At 42.8% G+C, this 19,723-nt stretch overlaps 1 protein-coding gene across 1 annotated transcript in view; it reads right to left on the minus strand.

Annotated features, from left to right (window-relative positions):
• The window catches only part of LOC111972127 (AP-3 complex subunit delta-1-like), a 56,582-nt gene that overhangs the window by 6,685 nt on the left and 30,174 nt on the right, over positions 1-19,723 (minus strand). Inside the window, 10 exon segments of the mRNA XM_023998990.1 lie at positions 380-505; positions 755-850; positions 1,847-1,900; positions 2,332-2,469; positions 2,564-2,714; positions 4,387-4,460; positions 4,762-4,955; positions 5,176-5,251; positions 7,253-7,324; positions 7,518-7,671. Of these exon segments, the coding sequence (XP_023854758.1) occupies positions 380-505; positions 755-850; positions 1,847-1,900; positions 2,332-2,469; positions 2,564-2,714; positions 4,387-4,460; positions 4,762-4,955; positions 5,176-5,251; positions 7,253-7,324; positions 7,518-7,671 (1,135 nt within the window).

Raw genomic sequence — 19,723 nt, forward strand, 5'->3', positions numbered from 1 at the left:
TGTATACACACTGCATACTTGACATACTTGTGTCAAATCAATGGGTGAAGGTAGGGAACTTTTATATGGACAGTATTGCGGGGGCACAACTAACCTGTACCCCCGCACACTGACTCGGACCCCCTGTATATAGCCTCGTTATTGTTATTTTATTGGGTTACTTTTTTACTTTAGTTTATTTGGTAAATATTTTCTTAACTCTTCTTGAACTGCACTGTTGGTTAAGGGCTTGTAAGTAAGCATTTCACGGTAAGGTCTACACTTGTTGTATTCTGCGCATGTGACAAATAAAGTTTCATTTGATTTGATTTATGACTTGAACGTCCAGAGGACAGGGATTGGACTGAGTGGACAGACTAAAAGGTGATTGTTTACTGACCGGCAGAGGCTCCTCGTCCTCCACCGTGCCGTTCTGCACAGACTCCTCTCTGGCTCCATCGCTATGGTGATGATGATGGTGCTTCTTCTCCTTTTTCTGCTTCTTCTTCTTGTGCTTAGAGGATTTCTGAGAGGGAAACAAGCAGGGGGTGGTGTAAAGGGCAGTCTATTCAGAAAGAGGGAGGGAGAGTTTCTGTGCTCAGTTCTCAGACAAGATCTGTCAAAATACAGTATCCTGTTGTGCTAGAATCCTTAGTAATGAATGATGCTGTCGTTTGTATGTGTATGTTTTGTAAGGTTTATAAAATAAAAATTAGTAACAGCTGAGATTTCTGTCTCGTGATTCTGACATCATCAGTAAAGTGGAGAGACTCACAGTCTCTTCAGGCTCAGAGTCTGGGACCACGGCAGCCACACCAGACGCAGCCTCAGGAGTGGAGGCAGGGGGAGCGTCCGTTACTGCTGCGGCCTCCTGTCACCACACACACAGCCCTCACAGTTAGTATGGACACATTTAGGAGGATTATTGACATACAACACGCTGTCATTTATTGATCATATACAAGTACAGGTAGTAGTAGTTTGAATTAGTCGTAATTTGTTTGTTGTTTTGAAGTTGTCAAATCCTGACATTGTTCCAATGGACCCATTGTCGATAGCATCCCTTCACATCTGTACTTAAATGGAACAATAATCGACTCAAAAAACAGAAATACAGAAACATGTTCTGACAGGATGTGTGAATTGTGAAGTCACATTTGGGTGACTGCTAGACGTAGCTTATTTCCTGAGGGCAGACAGTTGGTGTGGTGTAAACACAAAATTAACATGCAGAGCCCTTGAACAATGTATATCTAATGATCAGATTCTGCTTGAAACAGTCCCATACAGTAGTTCAGAACAGAGGACAGAGTGTGGGATCACAGAGCTAAACTTTATGAACTAGTCTGGCTTTAAACTGAATACTGTACTGTTGTCATTAGTCTTCCACCTGGTCTAACAGCTACTCTGCAGTTACACACGCACAGTCACAAGCACAGGGTATGTAGTCACACGCACAGTCACACGCACTCAGTATGTAGTCAAAAACACTGTCTATATGTAGTCATACTACACATGAAGAGCTGTGCTACTGTTGCATTGGTTTGATAGGAACAACAAGAACCGTCAGCATGATTCCAGACACTGAGGCCCCTGAACTTGACTGACGAGAAACAGACACATCAAGCAAAACCAAAACAGAGAAAACCAACACTAAGAAACACGACAACCCCAGAATGAGTAGGGTTACGTGACCTCAGAAAGAGAGGCAGTAATGCAAGGGTGAAAGAGAAAAGTGGATGGAAGGAATGAAAGAACCACGCATGGCGAAGAGGATCAGACAATGGATGAAGAGGTACTGTTAAAACACAAATAAATGACAACAAGGACAAGGAGTGACTGTAAGAGAGAGAGAGGGGAACTCAACCTGAGGGTCAGAGGGCACTGGAGCATTTGAGAGCCAGAAATCCAGATCCGAAGCCTACAACAGTGAGGGAGGGAGAGGGAGCAAGAGCGAGGGGGGATAGAGAGGTTAACATTTTAGCAGTTCCTCTTCATGAAAATGGATACAGAGATTACACTGTTATTTTCATGAATAAATCAAGTATTTCAAGATAGCGACTAGACATACTGAAATCTTAGAACAAATACTGATTGATACTTGATTTAATCTTTATTGCTGATAGGATGGTGAGGGGGCTTGAAAGAAGCAATGACAATGATTGATAAATGAAAATGACCAAAGTGTGTTTGCTTGACAGATTATCTTATATACATTTAATTCAATCAAATTCTTTGTTTAGTTAAAAATTATTTAGTGTCAGTCTTAATTCTTCAATATCCTACACAGAATGACATTGTGCAAATCTTGTCCCTGTAAAAAAGGAAGTCCCTCCCTTTGTGATGTCATACCTCTGGTGTGGAGGCAGGAGGCTGGGCTGCCACATCGTTGGTCACTTTTGATTGGACAGGCTCCTCTGCCCCAGCCTCCATAAGATCCTCCCCTTCCTCTTGTTTGTGTTTCTTCTTCTTCTTCTTCTCTTTACCCTTCTACAATGACAAAAAAAACACTCCTTAAGACATTAAGGTCACAAAAAACAGAGACGTCAAAAATATTCAAAGAACATAAAGAATAGGGCCTCACCTTCCTCTCCTTGTCCTTCTTCTCCTTCCTGCTCTTCTTCTTGGGCTCTGAAGTGACCTCCAACCCCTCCCCGTCCTCTATGGGGCTCTTGAGGACCTCATCGGGACGGTGTGTCCTGACTGGCAGCTTCTTCTCGCTGTCTGCCAGGGGCCTGAGAGCACAGAGAGGAGACACATAAAACCACAGCCCTGAGTGTACATGGTGATTCTGGTAAAACTACAGCCATCGGCTAGGTCTCAATAGTCTTAACTAGCCTCCTTTCCTCCATGACCACTGATCTGGGAGGAAAAGACAGGGTAAAAGCAGCATGGTGAAAACCTATCCAGTCGATTCACTTATCAATGCCAGTGAAGGAAAGGAGATTAGGAAAGGAAGCTAGTTGAGACAAGCCCATCCATTCCACTCAGGTGCATGACATTTGAAACGCAAACTTGCTCAGCACAAACCTTCAAAGCCATTCCTCAGGCAGAGCTGGGAAGTCAGGAGGGACACCACCATTAACAGGTTTATCCAAGGTCAGAACTGGACTGATGCCTCTGTTGGTGACTGCCGTAACTGTATGTTTACATTCACAGTAATAATTCGATATTAAACTGATTATGGCAGCAGGCAGATTATGCAATAGTCATGTAAACACTACTCTGCTTATCTTAAATCGGCGAACAGTCAAAATCAAAGTAAGTATACGCCGATTAAAACACCTGGTTTTCTGAGCAATCTTTCAAATTATTAGGACATTTAAACACCTTAAATCAGCGTTCTAGCAGTGGATTTGATCTGCATGTGCTAGCAGCCGAGCGAGCCTCCCTCTTTAGCGAGAGTGAAATGAGTTCGGAACAACTGAATGTATGTGTCTTAGAAGTAGTTTACACATTCAAACTTTATATGTCCTCAGAATGGTCACTGGGGTAGAATGTTTATTTTGATAGGGGATTCTCTGCATTGATCAGAGTGACATCAGGTAGATGGATTTCAGATGTGTCCATGTAAACAGGATTGTGACATTTTTCTTCTTGCAAAGCATGTCAACATTTTAATTGAACTATTATATTAATCTGACTATCCACAATAATCACATTGTTACCATACTCAGTAACTAACGATTAACATTATGTTGAAGAAGATCCATGGATTGGGTGAGGATTTGACTTGGGGATTTGACTAGTAAAAACAACAGTAGTCATCCATGATTAGTAATGGTGATTGAGTCATGACTTGAGAAAATCAGCAGTTCCACTGAGAAATCTATAAACTCTCATCTTATCACATCAATCTGTTCATGTTAGTGAGAAGTGAGAGCGCTTTTCTTCAGCTCCAGCCACAAAGTGGGCACATTAACAGAGTTTTGTATGGAGGGAATGCTGACATTCTGAAGTGAGCTTGTAGAAGGTTTCAAATGGAGGGGTGAGCAGGAGGAGAGAGTGTTGTTGAAAACAATGATCAAACATTAAACTGTAAAAGTCACATCATGCCCAAACACAGACAGAGAGAGAGACACAGACAGAGAGGAAGCAGATCAGTCAGTCTAGAGTCCAGGCCCAGACAGGGCTTCTCCTGAGGCTGGGAAGGTACTCACCTGTGAGATGCCACCAGCAAACTGCACAGTCAAGAGGACAGATGTGTGTGTGTGTGTGTGTGTGTGTATGCATAAGAGAGACAGAGGGAAAGAACCACAGAGCAGAGCACAGCGAGAGGGAGTGTGTAAGGATGAAGAGGACCAGGCCAGCACCAGCCTCTCATCAGTGGAGCCAGGAAGAGATTATACACCCCCACAGAGTAGATAATAACACAGCCAGGTTATATATCCAAGTGAGTGAACTCACTTGTCCAGGTCGATGTTCAAAGCTTTGTGGGGGTCGTTGGGATCTTTGTCATCGTCATCACTGGGCAAGGCATTCTGAGACAGGAAGAGAATGGAGTTAGTGACAGAGCAAAACAACATCCTTGCATATGCAATTATTATCAAAGGTATGCCACATTTATATTATCTGCAACACTCTGAACCACCTATGAAAGTGCCTGGCCTCTACCCCTGGCATCTCTGCCTGGCCTCTCTGCCTGGCCTACTGTACCTCTGGCATCTCTGCCTGGCCTCTCTGCCTGGCCTACTGTACCTCTGGCATCTCTGCATGGCCTCTCTGCCTGGCCTACTGTACCTCTGGCATCTCTGCCTGGCCTCTCTGCCTGGCCTACTGTACCTCTGGCATCTCTTCAGTGACGATGTCCACCATGTGTGCGGGGGTGATGTCCTCCTCGCTCTCTGGGCCCGAGTCCCCCCTCCTCTGCCGGCCCTTCTCCCTCCTCTTCTTCTTGTCCTTCTTCTTCCTGTCTGCCTTGTTTTTCTCCCGACGTTCCTCTTCTAGCTTCACATACTGGTCTGACATTGGCATCCCTAAACCCAACGGGAGGGAGAAAGGAAGAGAAAGAAAGAGGAAGTGGGGTCAAGTTATTACACAGAAAGAAAGAGGTACAGAAGAGGGGTTTAGTTATGGCAGAGGCGAAGAGAGAAAGAGGGATACGGGTTAGGTCTGGAGTCCTGTGTGCAGAGCCACTGACTGATACACTGTACATTGAAATCAATTGGTTATTAAGTAGTGGCCAGAGAAACTGACCTGGGACTTTGAGAGGCACACTGAGGTCAATCTGCACCACTGGAATGTGCTCCACACCAACAGCCTCCTGGTATACCTGCGCACACACAATAACATAGGGATGTGAATGGGCTTCTAGTAAATTTAATTCTTTAGATTCTAAGGCGTTGGGGGATGGGGGTGCTAAGCGGACATATGGAATTGTTTTAAGACGGTCATACTATGGATAACTTAGCTATTTGATTTAGAATTTAGGACCCCTTTAGGTGTACATGTGGGTATATTACACACACAATTTTCTTAAAAAAAAAAAAAAAAATATTGATTTTGGCCAGTACTACTAAAGCCCATAGAATAACACATTCATAAATGGCAGAGGGTCAAAAAAAATAATCATAAGAAACAAGGTTTTGAAGCATCTGTCCTAAATCTAGGATATAAAAAATAAAAATGAACACGTGGAAATAAATATATATACACACACACACACACACACACACACAGTACTAGTCAAAAGTTGACACACCTACTCATTCAAGGGTTTTTCTTTATTTTACTATTTTCTAAATAGTGAAGACAAAACTATGATATAACACATATGGAATCATGTAGTAACCAAAAAAAGAGTTAGTTTCAAAATATATTTTTCAAAGTAGCCACCCTTTGCCTTGATGACAGCTTTGCACACTCTTGTCATTCTCTCAACCAGCTTCACCTGGAATGCTTCTCCAACAGTCTTGAAGGAGTATATGCTGAGCACTTGTTGGATGCTTTTCCTTCACTCTGCGGTCCAACTCATCCCAAACCATCTCAAATTGGGTTGAGGTCGGGTGATTGTGGAGGTCAGGTCATCCGATGCAGCACTTCATCACTCTCCTTCTTGGTCAAATAGCACTTACACAGCCTGGAAGTGTGTTTTGGGTCATTGTTCTGTTAAAAAACAAATGATAGTCCCACTAAGTGCAAACCCGATGGGATGGCGTATCGCTATAGAATGCTGCTGGTAGCCATGCTGGTTAAGTGTGCCTTGACTTCTAAATAAATCACTGACAGTGTCACCAGCAAAGCACCCCCACACCTCAACCTCCATGCTACACAGTGGGAACCACACATACAGAGATCATCCGTTCACCTATTCTGCGTCTCGCAAAGACACGGCAGTTGGAACCAAAAATCTCAAATTTAGACTCATCAGACCAAAGGACAGATTTCCACCGGTCTAATGTCCATTGCTCCTGTTTCTTGGCCCAAGCAAGTCTCTTCTTCTTATGGGTGTCTTCTAGTAGTGATTTATTTGCAGCAATTCGACCATGAAGGCCTGATCCATGCAATCTCCTCTGAACAGTTGATGTTGAGATGTCTGTTACTTGAACTCTGTGAAGCATTTATTTGGGCTGCAATTTTTGAGGCTAGTACCTCTAATGAACATCCTCTGCAGCAGAGATAACTCTGGGTCTTCCTTTCCTGTGGTGGTCCTCATGAGCCAGTTTCATCATAGTGCTTGATGGTTTTTGCGACTGCACTTGAAGAAACATTCAAAGTTCTTGACATTTTCCGGATTGACTGACCTTCATGTCTTAAAGTAATGATGGACTGTCATTCCTCTTTACTTATTTGAGCTGTTATTGCCATAATATGGACTTGGTCTTTTACCAAATAGGGCCATCTTCTGTATACCATCCCTACCATGTCACAACACAACTGATTGGCTCAAATGCATTAAGGAAAGAAATCCCACAAATGAACTTTTAACAAGGCACACCTGTTAATTGAATGCATTCCAGGTGACTACCTCATGGAGCAGGTTGTGAGAAATCCAAGCGTGTGCAAAGCTATCATCAAGGCAAAGGGTGGCTACTTTGAAGAATAACAAAAACCCTTTTTTTGTTAAGTACATGATTCCATATGTGTTATTTAATAGTTTTGATGTCTTCACTATTATTGTACAATGTAGAAAATGGCATAAATAAAAACCATGGAATGAGTAGGTGTCCAAACTTTTGACTGGTACTGTATATTTAAGTGGTTTGAAATGTGTAATGAATTACATTTCTGTAAGAGTCAGGTTAACACATAAGACGAGCTGCCGATTGGGTACCTTCTGAGAGGACGGGGAGGCCTTGATGTAGAAGGGGTTGTTGGCCTGCTCTGCCTTCCTTACGTCTCTCCTCTATTGGGAGGGAGAAACAGTATCAAGTCAGTCATATGAAAATGCTGTGGTGTTTACCGGTGTACCTCTTCAGTGTCTGACTGTTATAGTATCACCAAAGATTTAACAACAGATCAACTGTTGAAAGGATTGAGGAGCTTGTATCTCAATGCATACACAGCACGGATTATTGGCTTGTAAATTCCCATCTTACCTTAGCCAGTTCCTTCTCGTCCACTTCAGTGTAGCGTGGCTTGGTGTGTCTGGACTCCTCCTTGGCAAACACAGCCTTGCCCTTGGTCTTCCTACCCTCATCCTCAGACTCACTCCCAGACGGAGGCTCGTTGATCCACGCATCCAGGTCCAGACTGGGGACAAAACCAAGACAATAAATTCTCTGTCCGTGTTTATAAAATTGTACCGAATCATCCAGTTTTTTTTTTATATATGGTATGACTTTTCTCGCATAAAAATTGTGAATGGAAACGTAGTTACAGACAGTGTATACAACAAAGCTACTTTGCATTATCTAAAATTGTCCAACGGGCTGCATAAAGTACACTGAACAAAAATTTTAAAACGCAACATGCAACAATTTCAAAGATTTTACTGAGTTACAGTTCATACTGTGCATTTGGAAAGTATTCAGACCCCTTGAGATTTTCCACATTGTTACGTTGAAAACATTTTTTCTCTCATCATTCTACACACAATACCCCATAATATTTATAAAAATGAAATAAAAATCTAAACAGAAATACCTTATTTACATAAGTACAGTTGAAGTCGGAAGTTTACATACACTTATGTTTGAGTCATTAAAACTCCTTTTTCAACCACTCCACAAATTTCTTGTTAACAAACTATAGTTTTGGCAAGTCGGTTAGGACATCTACTTTGTGCATGCCACAAGTAATTTTTCCAACAATTGTTTACAGACAGATTATTTCACTTATAATTCACTGTATCACAATTCCAGTTGGTCAGAAGTTTACATACAGTCGTGGCCAAAAGTTTTGAGAATGACACAAATATAAAGTTTCAAAGTCTGCTGCCTCAGTTTGTATGATGGCAATTTGCAAATACTCCAGAATGTTATGAAGAGTGATCAGATGAATTGCAAATAATTGCAAAATCCCTCTTTGCCATGCAAATGAACTGAATCCCCAAAAAACATTTCCACTGCATTTCAACCCTGCCACAAAAGGACCAGCTGACATGTCAGTGATTGTCTCGTTAACACAGGTGTGAGTGTTGACGAGGACAAGGCTGGAGGTCACTCTGTCATGCTGATTGAGTTCGAATAACAGACTGGAAGCTTAAAAAGGAGGGTGGTGCTTGGAATCATTGTTCTTCCTCTGTCAACAATGGTTACCTGCAAGGAAACACGTGCCGTCATCATTGCGTTGCACAAAAAGGGCTTCACAGGCAAGGATATTGCTGCCAGTAAGATTGCACCTAAATCAACCATTTATCGGATCATCAAGAACTTCAAGGAGAGCGGTTAAATTGTTGTGAAGAAGGTTTCAGGGCGCCCAAGAAAGTCCAGCAAGCTCCAGGACCGTCTCCCAAAGTTGATTCAGCTAAGGGATCGGGGCACCACCAGTACAGAGCTTGCTCAGGAATGGCAGCAGGCAGGTGTGAGTGCATCTGCACGCACAGTGAGGCGAAGAATTTTGGAAGATGGCTTGGTGTCAAGAAGGGCAGCAAAGAAGCCACTTCTCTCCAGGAAAAACATCAGGGACAGACTGATATTCTGCAAAAGGTACAGGGATTGGACTGCTGAAGACTGGGGTAAAGTCATTTTCTCTGATGAATCCCCTTTCCGATTGTTTGGAGCATCCGAAAAAAAGCTTGTCCGGAGAAGACAAGGTGAGCGCTACCATCAGTCCTGTGTCATGCCAACAGTAAAGCATCCTGAGACCATTCACGTGGGGTTGCTTCTCAGCCAAGGGAGTGGGGCTCACTCACAATTTTGCCTAAGACCACAGCCATGAATAAAGAATGATACCAACAAATCCTCCGAGAGCAACTTCTCCCAACCATCCAGGAACAGTTTGGTGACGAACAATGTCTTTTCCAGCACGATGGAGCACCTTGCCATAAGGCAAAAGTGATAACTAAGTGGCTCGGGGAACAAAACATCAATATTTTGGGTCCATGGCCAGGAAACTCCCCAGACCTTAATCCCATTGAGAACTTGTGGTCAATCCTCAAGAGGCGGGTGGACAAACAAAAACCCACAAATTCTGACAAACTCCAAGTATTGATTATGCAAGAATGGGCTGCCATCAGTCAGGATGTGGCCCAGAAGAGAATTGACAGCATGCCAGGGCGGATTGCAGAGGTCTTGAAGAAGAAGGGTCAACACTGCAAATATTGACTCTTTGCATCAACTTCATGTACTTGTCAATAAAAGCTTTTGACACTTATGAAATGCTTGTAAATATACTTCAGTATTCCATAGTAACATCTGACAAAAATGTCTAAAGACACTGAAGCGGCAAACTTTGTGGAAATTAATATTTGTGTCATTCTCAAAACCTTTGGCCACGACTGTACACTAAGTTGTCTGTGACTTTAAACAGCTTGGAAAATTCCATCATGGCTTTAGAAGCTTCTGATAGGCTAATTGACAATTTGAGTCAATTGGAGGTGTACCTGTGGGTGTATTTCAAGGCCTACCTTCAAACTCAGTGAGTCTTTGCTTGACAATATGGAAAAATTAAAAGAAATCAGCCAAGACCTCAGAAAAAAATTTGTTTACCTCCACAAATCTGGGTCATCCTTGAGAGCAATTTCCAAACGCCTGAAGGTACCACTTTCATCTATACAAACAATAGTACGCAAGTATAAACACCATGGGACCACGCAGCCGTCATACCGCTCAGGAAGGAGACGCGTTCTGTCTCCTAGAGATGAACGTACTTTGGTGCGAAAAGTGTAAATCAATCCCAGAACAACAGCAAAGGACCTTGTGAAGATGCTGGAGGAAACAGGTACAAAAGTATCTATCCACAGTAAAACGAGTCCTATAGACATAACCTGAAAAGCCGCTCAGAAAGGAAGAAGCCACCGCTCCAAAACCGCCACAAAATAGCCAGACTACGGTTTGCAACTGCACATGGGGACAAAGATCGTACTTTTTGGAGAAATGTCCTCTGYTCTGATGAAACAAAAATAGAACTGTTTAGCCATAATGACCATCGTTATGTTTGGAGGAAAAAGGGGAAGGCTTGCAAGCCGAAGAGCACCATCCCAACCGTGAAGCATGGGGGTGGCAGCATCATGTTGTGGGGGTGCTTTGCTGCAGGAGGGACTGGTGCACTTCACAAAATAGATGGCTTCATGAGGAACAAAAATTATGTGGATAGATTGAAGGTACATCAAGACATCAGTCAGGAAGTTCAAGCTTGCTCGCAAATGGGTCTTCCAAATGGACAATGACCCCAAGCATACTTCCAAAGTTGTGGACAACAAAGTCAAGGTATTGGAGTGGCCATCACAAAGCCCTGACTTCAATTCTATAGAACATTTGTGGGCAGAACTGAAAAGGCATGTGCGAGCAAGGAGGCCTACAAACCTGACTCAGTTACACCAGCTCTGCCAGGAGGAATGGGCCAAAATTCAACCAACTTATTGTGGGAAGCTTGTGAAGGCTACCCAAACATCTGACCCATGTAAAACAATTTAAAGGCAATGCTACCAAATACTAATTGTATGTAACTTCTGACCCACTGGGAATGTGATGAAGAAATAAAAGCTAAAATACTACCATTCTGACATTTCACATTCTTAAAATAAAGTGGTGATACTAACTGACCTAAGACAGGGGATTTTTACTAGGATTAAATGTCAGGAATTGTAAAAAAAAAAAAGATAAAAAAAAAAAATGAGTTTAAATGTATTTGGCTAAGGTGTATGTAAACTTACAAATCAAAATCAAATCAAATCAAATTTTATTAGTCACATACACATGGTAGCAGATGTTAATGCGAGTGTAGCGAAATGCTTGTGCTTCTAGTTCCGACAATGCAGTAATAACCAACAGTAATCTAACCTAACAATTCCCCGCTACTACCTTACACACACACACAAGTGTGAAGGGATAAAGAATATGTACATAAAGATATATGGATGAGTGGTGGTACAGAACGGCATGGCAGATGCAGTAGATGGTATAGAGTACGGTATATACATATGAGATGAGTACTGTAGGGTATGTAAACATAAAGTGGCATAGTTTAAGTGGCTAGTGGTAGATGTATTGCATAAAGATGGCAAGATGCAGTAGATGATATAGAGTACAGTAATAATATGAGATGGGTAATGTAGGGTATGTAAACATTGTATTAAGTGGCATTGCTTAAAGTGGCTAGTGGTCATTTTTTACATAATTTCCATCAATTCCCATTTTTAAAGTGGCTGGAGTTGAGTCAGTATGTTGGAGCGGCCGCTAAATGTTAGTGGTGGCTTGTTTAAACAGTCTGATGGCCTTGAGATAGAAGCTGTTTTTGGCAGTCTCCTCGGTCCCTGCTTTGAATGCACCTGTACTGACCTCCGCCTTCTGGATGATAGCGGGGTGAACAGGCAGTGGCTTGGGTGGTTGTTGTCCTTGATGATCTTTATGGCCTTCCTGTGACATCGGGTGGTGTAGGTGTCCTTTGGAGGGCAGGTAGTTTGCCCCCTGGTGATGCGTTCTCTGCAGACCTCACACCCTCTGGAGAGCCTTACGGTTGTGGCCGGAGCAGTTGCCGTACCAGGCGGTGATAACAGCCCGACAGGAATGCTCTCCGATTGTGCATCTGTAGAAGTTTGTGAGTGCTTTTGGTGACAAGCCGAATTTCTTCAGCCTCCTGAGGTTGAAGAGGCGCTGCTGCGCCTCTTCAACTACGACTTCGACTTCAACTTCAACTTCAACGACTTCAACTTCAATTACGACTTCAACTGTATTAAGACCCTTTGCTATGAGACTCAAAATTGAGCTCCGGTGTATCCTGTTTCAAATGATAATCCTTGAGATGTTTCTACAACTTGGAGTCCACCTGTGGTAAATTCAATTGATTGGATATGGTTTGGAAAGGCACACATCTGTCTATATAAAAGGTCCCACATTTGACAGTGCATGTCAGAGCAAAAACCATGACATGAGGTCGAAGGAATTGTCCGTAGATCTCCGAGACTGGATTGTATCGAGGCACAGATCTGGGAAAGGGTACCAAAAATGTCTGCAGCATTGAAGGTCCCCAAGAACACAGTGGCCTCCATCAGTCTTAAATGGAAGAAGTTTGGAACCACCAAGACTCTTCCTAGAGCTGGCAGTCCGGCCAAACTGAGCAATCGGGGGAGAAGGGCTATGGTCAGGGAGGTGACCAAGAACCTGATGGTCACTCTGTCAGAGTTCCTCTGTGGTGATGGGAGAACCTTACAGAAGGACAACCATCTGTGCAGCACTCTACCAATCAGGCCTTTATGGTAGAGTGGTCAGTAAAAGGCACATGACATCCCGCTTGGAGATTGCCAAAAGGCGCCAAAAGGCACCTAAAGGACTCTCAGATCATGAGAAGCAAGATTCTCTGGTCTGATGAAACCAAGATTAAACTCTTTGGTCTGAATGCCAAGTCTGGAGGAAACCTGGCAACATCCCTATGGTGAAGTATGGTGGTGGCAACCAGGATTGGAAAGGGTCGGAAACTCTTCTGGAAATTTTCCATGGGTAGTTAAGCCCGGGAATTACGGGAATTTTGCTTAAAATCATAAAAAAAGTTAGCTTATAACAGTGAACCTTTTTTGTGGGATACACATAAAGCAATTCTAGGTCTTGTGGCATATTTTGGTTAAACTATCCGCAAGTCAATGGAATTGCAACCCTCTGCATGCACAGTGCATTCTTCCATCCCGTGTACATTAGTGCACTCTTCCATCACATGTACAGCTGATTCAAGATCTTGCACACTAATGAGATGCTATTGAGCCCACACTACTACACTGTCTGAGCCAAGGACTACATGCTTTCTGGTAAGTTTTGATTACAATACTGGGTGGGGTGAATATATTTTATATGACATGCATGATTTTTTTGTTAACTAGTAAATAGTAGCCTACAACAAAGTGTGTTTAAATCATTTCTAACTTGTTAACAATTTCTGCTAGTTAGTTTTTGCTACCATGTGGGTTTTAGCTTGCTTGAGCCTGCTAACTGAGGAGTGTTAATTCACTTGTTTCCATACATCTTTCATTTTAAAACATTTATCTTACAAAGGAGTTGTTTAATCTAACTGCCTAACTATTTATCTGTACATGGAATTGTGTATTGTTTATTTTTTACTCTTTTTTCCCCTACTCTTTACAGGAAAATGCCACAGGCACTATCTGATGTGTGGAGACATTTCACTGCAGCTAATGTGGAAGGAAAAGCAGTGTGCAATTGCAAATACTGTGCCAAATCATATGTAACAAATGCAACAAAGATGCAGAATCATCTGGCCAAGTGCATAAAGTTCCCTCAGCGCTCACAGCAAGCAACCCATGACAAAAGTTCCTCTACTTCTATTCAAGGTGAAAATTATGAATCAGACACCTTATCGATAGCAACAGCTCATGGTCCTCCTGGAATCAGAAGTTATTTTGACTCAATGGAGGAACGTAGTCAAAAGAATGCTGATGAATGTCTTGCTCGACCTGTGTCTTCAACTGGTTCACCTCTGAAGCTCACAGGCAATGTGTATTGGAAGAGATTTCTGTATGTTTCTTCCCCAGCATAAACCATGTCTGGTTGGAGGGGTGTATCTACTAATTTGCTGTATGCAGAGTTCAACAGAGTTCAAGTGAAGGTCAAGCAAATCATAGAGAAAACCGACTGTATTGCAATCATCTCTGATGGGTGGTCGAATGTTTGTGGGCAAGGAATAATTAACTACATCATCTCCACCCCTCAACCAGTATTCAACAAGAGCACAGACACAAGGGGAAACAGACACACCGGTCTCTACATTGCAGATGAGCTGAAGTAGTCAATGACCTTGGACCACAGAAGGTATTTGCACTGGTGACAGACAATGCTGCGAACATGAAGGCTGCTTGGTCTAAAGTGGAGGAGTCCTACCCTCACATTACACCCATTGGCTTTGCTGCTCATGCATTGAATCTGCTCCTCAAGGACATCATGGCACTGAAAACAACGAATACGCTTTACAAGAGAGCCACGGAAATGGTTAGGTATGTGAAGGGTCATCAAGTTATTGCAGCAATCTACCTCACTAAGCAAAATCAGAAGAGTAAGAGCACCACATTGAAGCTGCCCAGCAACACCCATTGGGGTGGTGTTGTCATCATGTTTGACCGTCTCCTGGAGGGGAAGGAATCTCTCCAAGAAATGGCCATATCACGGTCTGCCAATATGGACAGCCCCATCAAGAGGATCCTCCTGGATGATGCATTTTGGGAGAGATAGGTAAGCAGCCTGAAACCTATAGCAGTTGCCATTGCACGGATTGAAGGAGACAATGCCATCCTGTCTGATGTTCAGACTCGGCTTGCAGATGTAAGAGAAGAAATCCGTACTGCCCTGCCCACTTCACTGTTGCTCCAAGCAGAGGAAACTGCAGTTCTGAAACACATCAAAAAGTGTGAAGACTTCTGCCTGAAGACCATACACGCCGCAGTGTACATGTTGGACCCCAAGTATGCTTGCAAGAGCATCCTCTCTGGTGCAGAGATCAACAAGGCCTATGGTGTCATCACTACTGTGTCTCACCACCTTGGCATGGATGAGGGCATGGTTCTTGGCAGTCTGGCGAAGTACACTTCCAAGCAAGGGCTTTGGGATGGAGATACAATATTGCAGTTGTGCCAACATATATCTCATCAGCCACCTGGTGGAAGGAACCTTGTGGATCTGAAGCTCTTTCCCCAGTTGCCTCCATCATCCTCCAAATCCCACCAACATCAGCCACCTCAGAGCGTAACTGGTCCTTGTTTGGGAACACACACACACACACACCAAAGCACGCAACAGGCTTGAAAAATAGTTGGCCATCCGGGCAAATTTGAGGCTTTATGAGCCTGACAACGAGCCATCCTCAACAAGATTGGAAGGTGAAGATGAGGCCTCAGAGTCTGATGTTCAAGAGGTGTACACCACATTGTAGAGGTCCAGGGGGAAGACATGGAAGCCTGAGAGGAAGACAACCAAAGCTTTTTAGACTATCATTTTACAGATGTATGTTGAAAACGTTTGTGGGAGATGCTATGGATCATTCAGTATTCCCTTTCTTTTGTTGTTCAGTGAAATCATCCCATGTGAAGAGGCAACTCATTTAATTAAAGTTCAATTCGTAACTAAATTGTTTTTATTTCTATTGAAAGGATTTAATAATTTGCAATTGTCTACTTATGACAAGGTAAAAGGTTTATGTTTCTGTCTCCATAAGATATGGTAAATATATCCAATGCCAAAAAACATCTACATTTAAATGGTATTAATATTAATTTGCATATATTTCTGTTAATTCACATATATTCCCGTTAATTCCCACGGTAAGTTTCCACCTCTGAATATTCCCCAAAATGTGCAACCCTAGTGGAAGCATCATGCTGTGGGATGTTTTTCAGCGGCAGGGACTGGGAAACTAGTCAGGATCGAGGGAAAGATGAACAGAACAAAGTAGAGAGAGATCTTTGATTTAAACCTGCTCCAGAGTGCACAGAACCTCTGACTGGGGCGAAGGTTCACCTTCCAACAGGACAACGACCCTAAGCACACAGCTTAGGGTCGTTGTCAGAAAATAATGCCTATCTAAGAATGCTGTTCATTGACTACAGCTCAGCATTCAACACAATAGTACCCTCCAAGCTGGAGGCCCTGGGTCTCAACCCCACTCTGTGCAAATTGGTCCTGGACTTTGACGGGCCGCCCCCAGGTGGTGAAGGTAGGAAACATCTCCCCTTTGCTGACCCTCAACACTGGGGCCCCACAAGGGTGCGTTCTCAGCCCTCTCTTGTACTCCCTGTTCACCCACGACAGCGTGGCCATGCACACCTCCAACTCACTCATCAACTTTGCAGACGACACAACAGTAGTGGGCTTGATTACCAACAACGACGAGACAGCCTACAGGGAGGAGGTGAGGGCCCTCGGAGTGTGTTGTCAGGAAAATAACCTCTCACTCAACGTCAACAAAACAAATGAGATGATCGTGGACTTCAGGAAACAGCAGAGGGAGCACCCCCTATCCACATCAAAGGGACAGCAGTGGAGAAAGTGGAGAAAGTTCTTCAACCTCAGGAAGCTGAAGAAATTTGGCTTGTCACCCAAAGCTCGGACTAACTTTTACAGATGCACAATTGAGAGCATCCTGTCAGGCTGTATCACAGCCTGGTATGGCAATTGCACCGCCCTCAACCGCAAGGCTCTCCAGAGGGTGGTGCGATCTGAACAACGCATCACCGGGGGCAAACTACCTGCCCTCCATGACACCTACAGCACCCGATGTCACAGGAAGGACAAAAAGATCATCAAGGACAACAACCGCCTGAGCCACTGCCTGTTCACACTGCTACCATCCAGAAGGAAGGTCAGTACAGGTTCATCAAAGCTGGGACCGAGAGACTGAAAAACAGCATCTCAAGACCATCAGACTGCTAAACAGCAATTACTAACTCAGACTGGCTGCTGCCTACATTGAGACCCAATCACTGGCCACTTTAATAAATGGATCACTTGTCACTTTAAACAATGTTTACATATATGTTACATTACTCATATCACATGTACAGTGGGGAGAACAAGTATTTGATACACTGCCGATTTTGCAGGTTTTCCTACTTACAAAGCATGTAGAGGTCTGTAGTTTTTATCATAGGTACACTTCAACTGTGAGAGACGGAATCTAAAACAAACATCCAGAAAATCACATTGTATGATTTTTAAGTAATTCATTTGCATTTTATTGCATGACGTAAGTATTTGATCACCTACCAACCAGTAAGATTCGCGGCCTTCACAGACCCTGTTAGTTTTTCTTTAAGAAGCCCTCCTGTTTCCACTCATTACTGTATTAACTGCCCTGTTTGAACTCGTTACCTGTATAAAAGACACCTGTCCACACACTCATCAAACAGACTCCAACCTCTCCACAATGGCCAAGACCAGAGAGCTGTGTAAGGACATCAGGGATAAAATTGTAGACCTGCACAAGGCTGGGATGGGCTACAGGACAATAGGCAAGCAGCTTGGTGAGAAGGCAACACTGTTGGCGCAATTATTAGAAAATGGAAGAAGTTCAAGATGACGGTCAATCACCCTCGGTCTGGGGCTCCATGCAAGATCTCACCTCGTGGGGCATCAATGATCATGAGGAAGGTGAGGGATCAGCCCAGAACTACACGGCAGGACCTGGTCAATGACCTGAAGAGAGCTGGGACACAGTCTCAAACAACTAAGGATGGCTCCGTAAGAAGCATCTCAAGGTCCTGGAGTGCCTAGCCAGTCTCCAGACCTGAACCCAATAGAAAATCTTTGGAGGGAGCTGAAAGTTCGTATTGCCCAGCGACAGCCCCGAAACCTGAAGAATCTGGAGAAGGTCTGTATGGAGGATTGGGCCAAAATCCCTGCTGCATGTGTGTGCAAACCTGGTCAAGAACTACAGGAAACGTATGATCTCTGTAATTACAAACAAAGGTTTCTGTACCAAATATTAAGTTCTGCTTTTCTGATGTATCAAATACTTATGTCATGCAATAAAATGCAATTAATTACTTAAAAATCATACAATGTGATTTTTCTGGATTTTGTTTTAGATCCGTCTCTCACAGTTGAAGTGTACTATGATACAAAGCATGTAGAGGTCTGTAATTTGTGAGTAGGAAAACCTGCAAAATCGGCAGTGTATCAAATACTTGTTCTCCCACTGTATATACTCTATTTTATACCATATATTGCACCTTGCCTATGCCACTCGGCATCGCTCATCCATATACTTATATGTACATATTCTCATTCACCCCTTTAGATTTGTGTGTATTAGGTAGTTGTTGGGGAATTGTTAGATATTACTGCACTGTCGGAACTAGAAGCACAAGCATTTTCGCTTCAACTTCTTATGGCTGCAGTGACAGTATTGAGTAGCTTGGATGAAAGGTGCCCAAAGTAAACGGCCTGCTCCTCAGTCCCAGTTACTAATATATGCATATTATTATTAGTATTGGATAGAAAACACTCTGAAGTTACTAAAACTGTTTGAATTATGTCTGTGAGTATAACAGAACTCATATGCCAGGAAAAAACCTGAGAAAGAATCCAAACAGGAAGTGGAAATTCTGAGGCTGGTCGAGTTTCAACCAAGATCCCATTGAAATCACAGCGAGATATGAATGAGTATTCACTTCCTACGGCTTCCAATAGATGTCAACATTCTGTAGAACTTTGTCTGATGACTCTACTCTGAAGGGGGGCCGAAGGAGACAGGAATGAGTCACCACTGCCATGAGGTGAACATTCTTTGACCACGCACGCTCACATGAGGCAGCTCCGTTCCGTCGCTCATCTGAAGTCAATGTAATTCTCCGGTTGGAACGTTATTCAAGATTTATTTTAACAACATTCTAAAGATTGATTCAATACATCGTTTGACATGTTTCTACTGACTGTTACGGAACTTTTGGACATTTTGTCACGTTTTAGTGAACGCGCTTTGTGACTTTGGAATTGTTTACCAAACGCGCTAACTAAAGTAGCTAATTGGACATAAATAACGGACATTATCGAACAAATCAAGCATTTATTGTGGACCTGGGATTTCTGGGAATGCATTCTGATGAAGATCATCAAAGGTAAGGGAATATTTATCATGTCATTTCTGGTTTCTGTTGACTCCAACATGGCGGCTAATTTGACTATTGTTCTGAGCTCCGTCTCAGATTATTGCATGGTTTGCTTTTTCCGTAAAGTTTTTTTGAAATCTGACACAGCGGTTGCATTAAAGAGAGGTATATCTATAATTCCATGTGTATAACTTGTATTATCATCTACATTTATGATGAGTATTTCTGTTGAAACGATGTGGCTATGCACTATCACTGGATGTTTTTGGCATGTAACGCGCCAATGTAAACTCAGACTTTTTGATATAAATATGAACTTTATCAAACAAAACATACATGTATTGTGTAACATGAAGTTCTATGAGTGTCATCTGATGAAGATCATCAAAGGTTAGTGATTAATTTTAATCTCTATTTGTGCTTTTTGTGACTGCTATCTTTCGCTGGAAAAATGGCTGTGCTTATTGTGGTTTGGTGTGACCTAACATAATTGTTTGTAGTGCTTTCGCCGAAAAGCATATTTGAAAATCGGACACTTTAGTGGGATTAACAACAAGATTACCTTTAAAATGGTATAAGACATGTATGTCTGAGGAA

The sequence above is a fragment of the Salvelinus sp. IW2-2015 genome, linkage group LG13 (assembly GCF_002910315.2).
Source record: "Salvelinus sp. IW2-2015 linkage group LG13, ASM291031v2, whole genome shotgun sequence".
Classification (NCBI taxonomy): Eukaryota; Metazoa; Chordata; class Actinopteri; order Salmoniformes; family Salmonidae; genus Salvelinus; species Salvelinus sp. IW2-2015.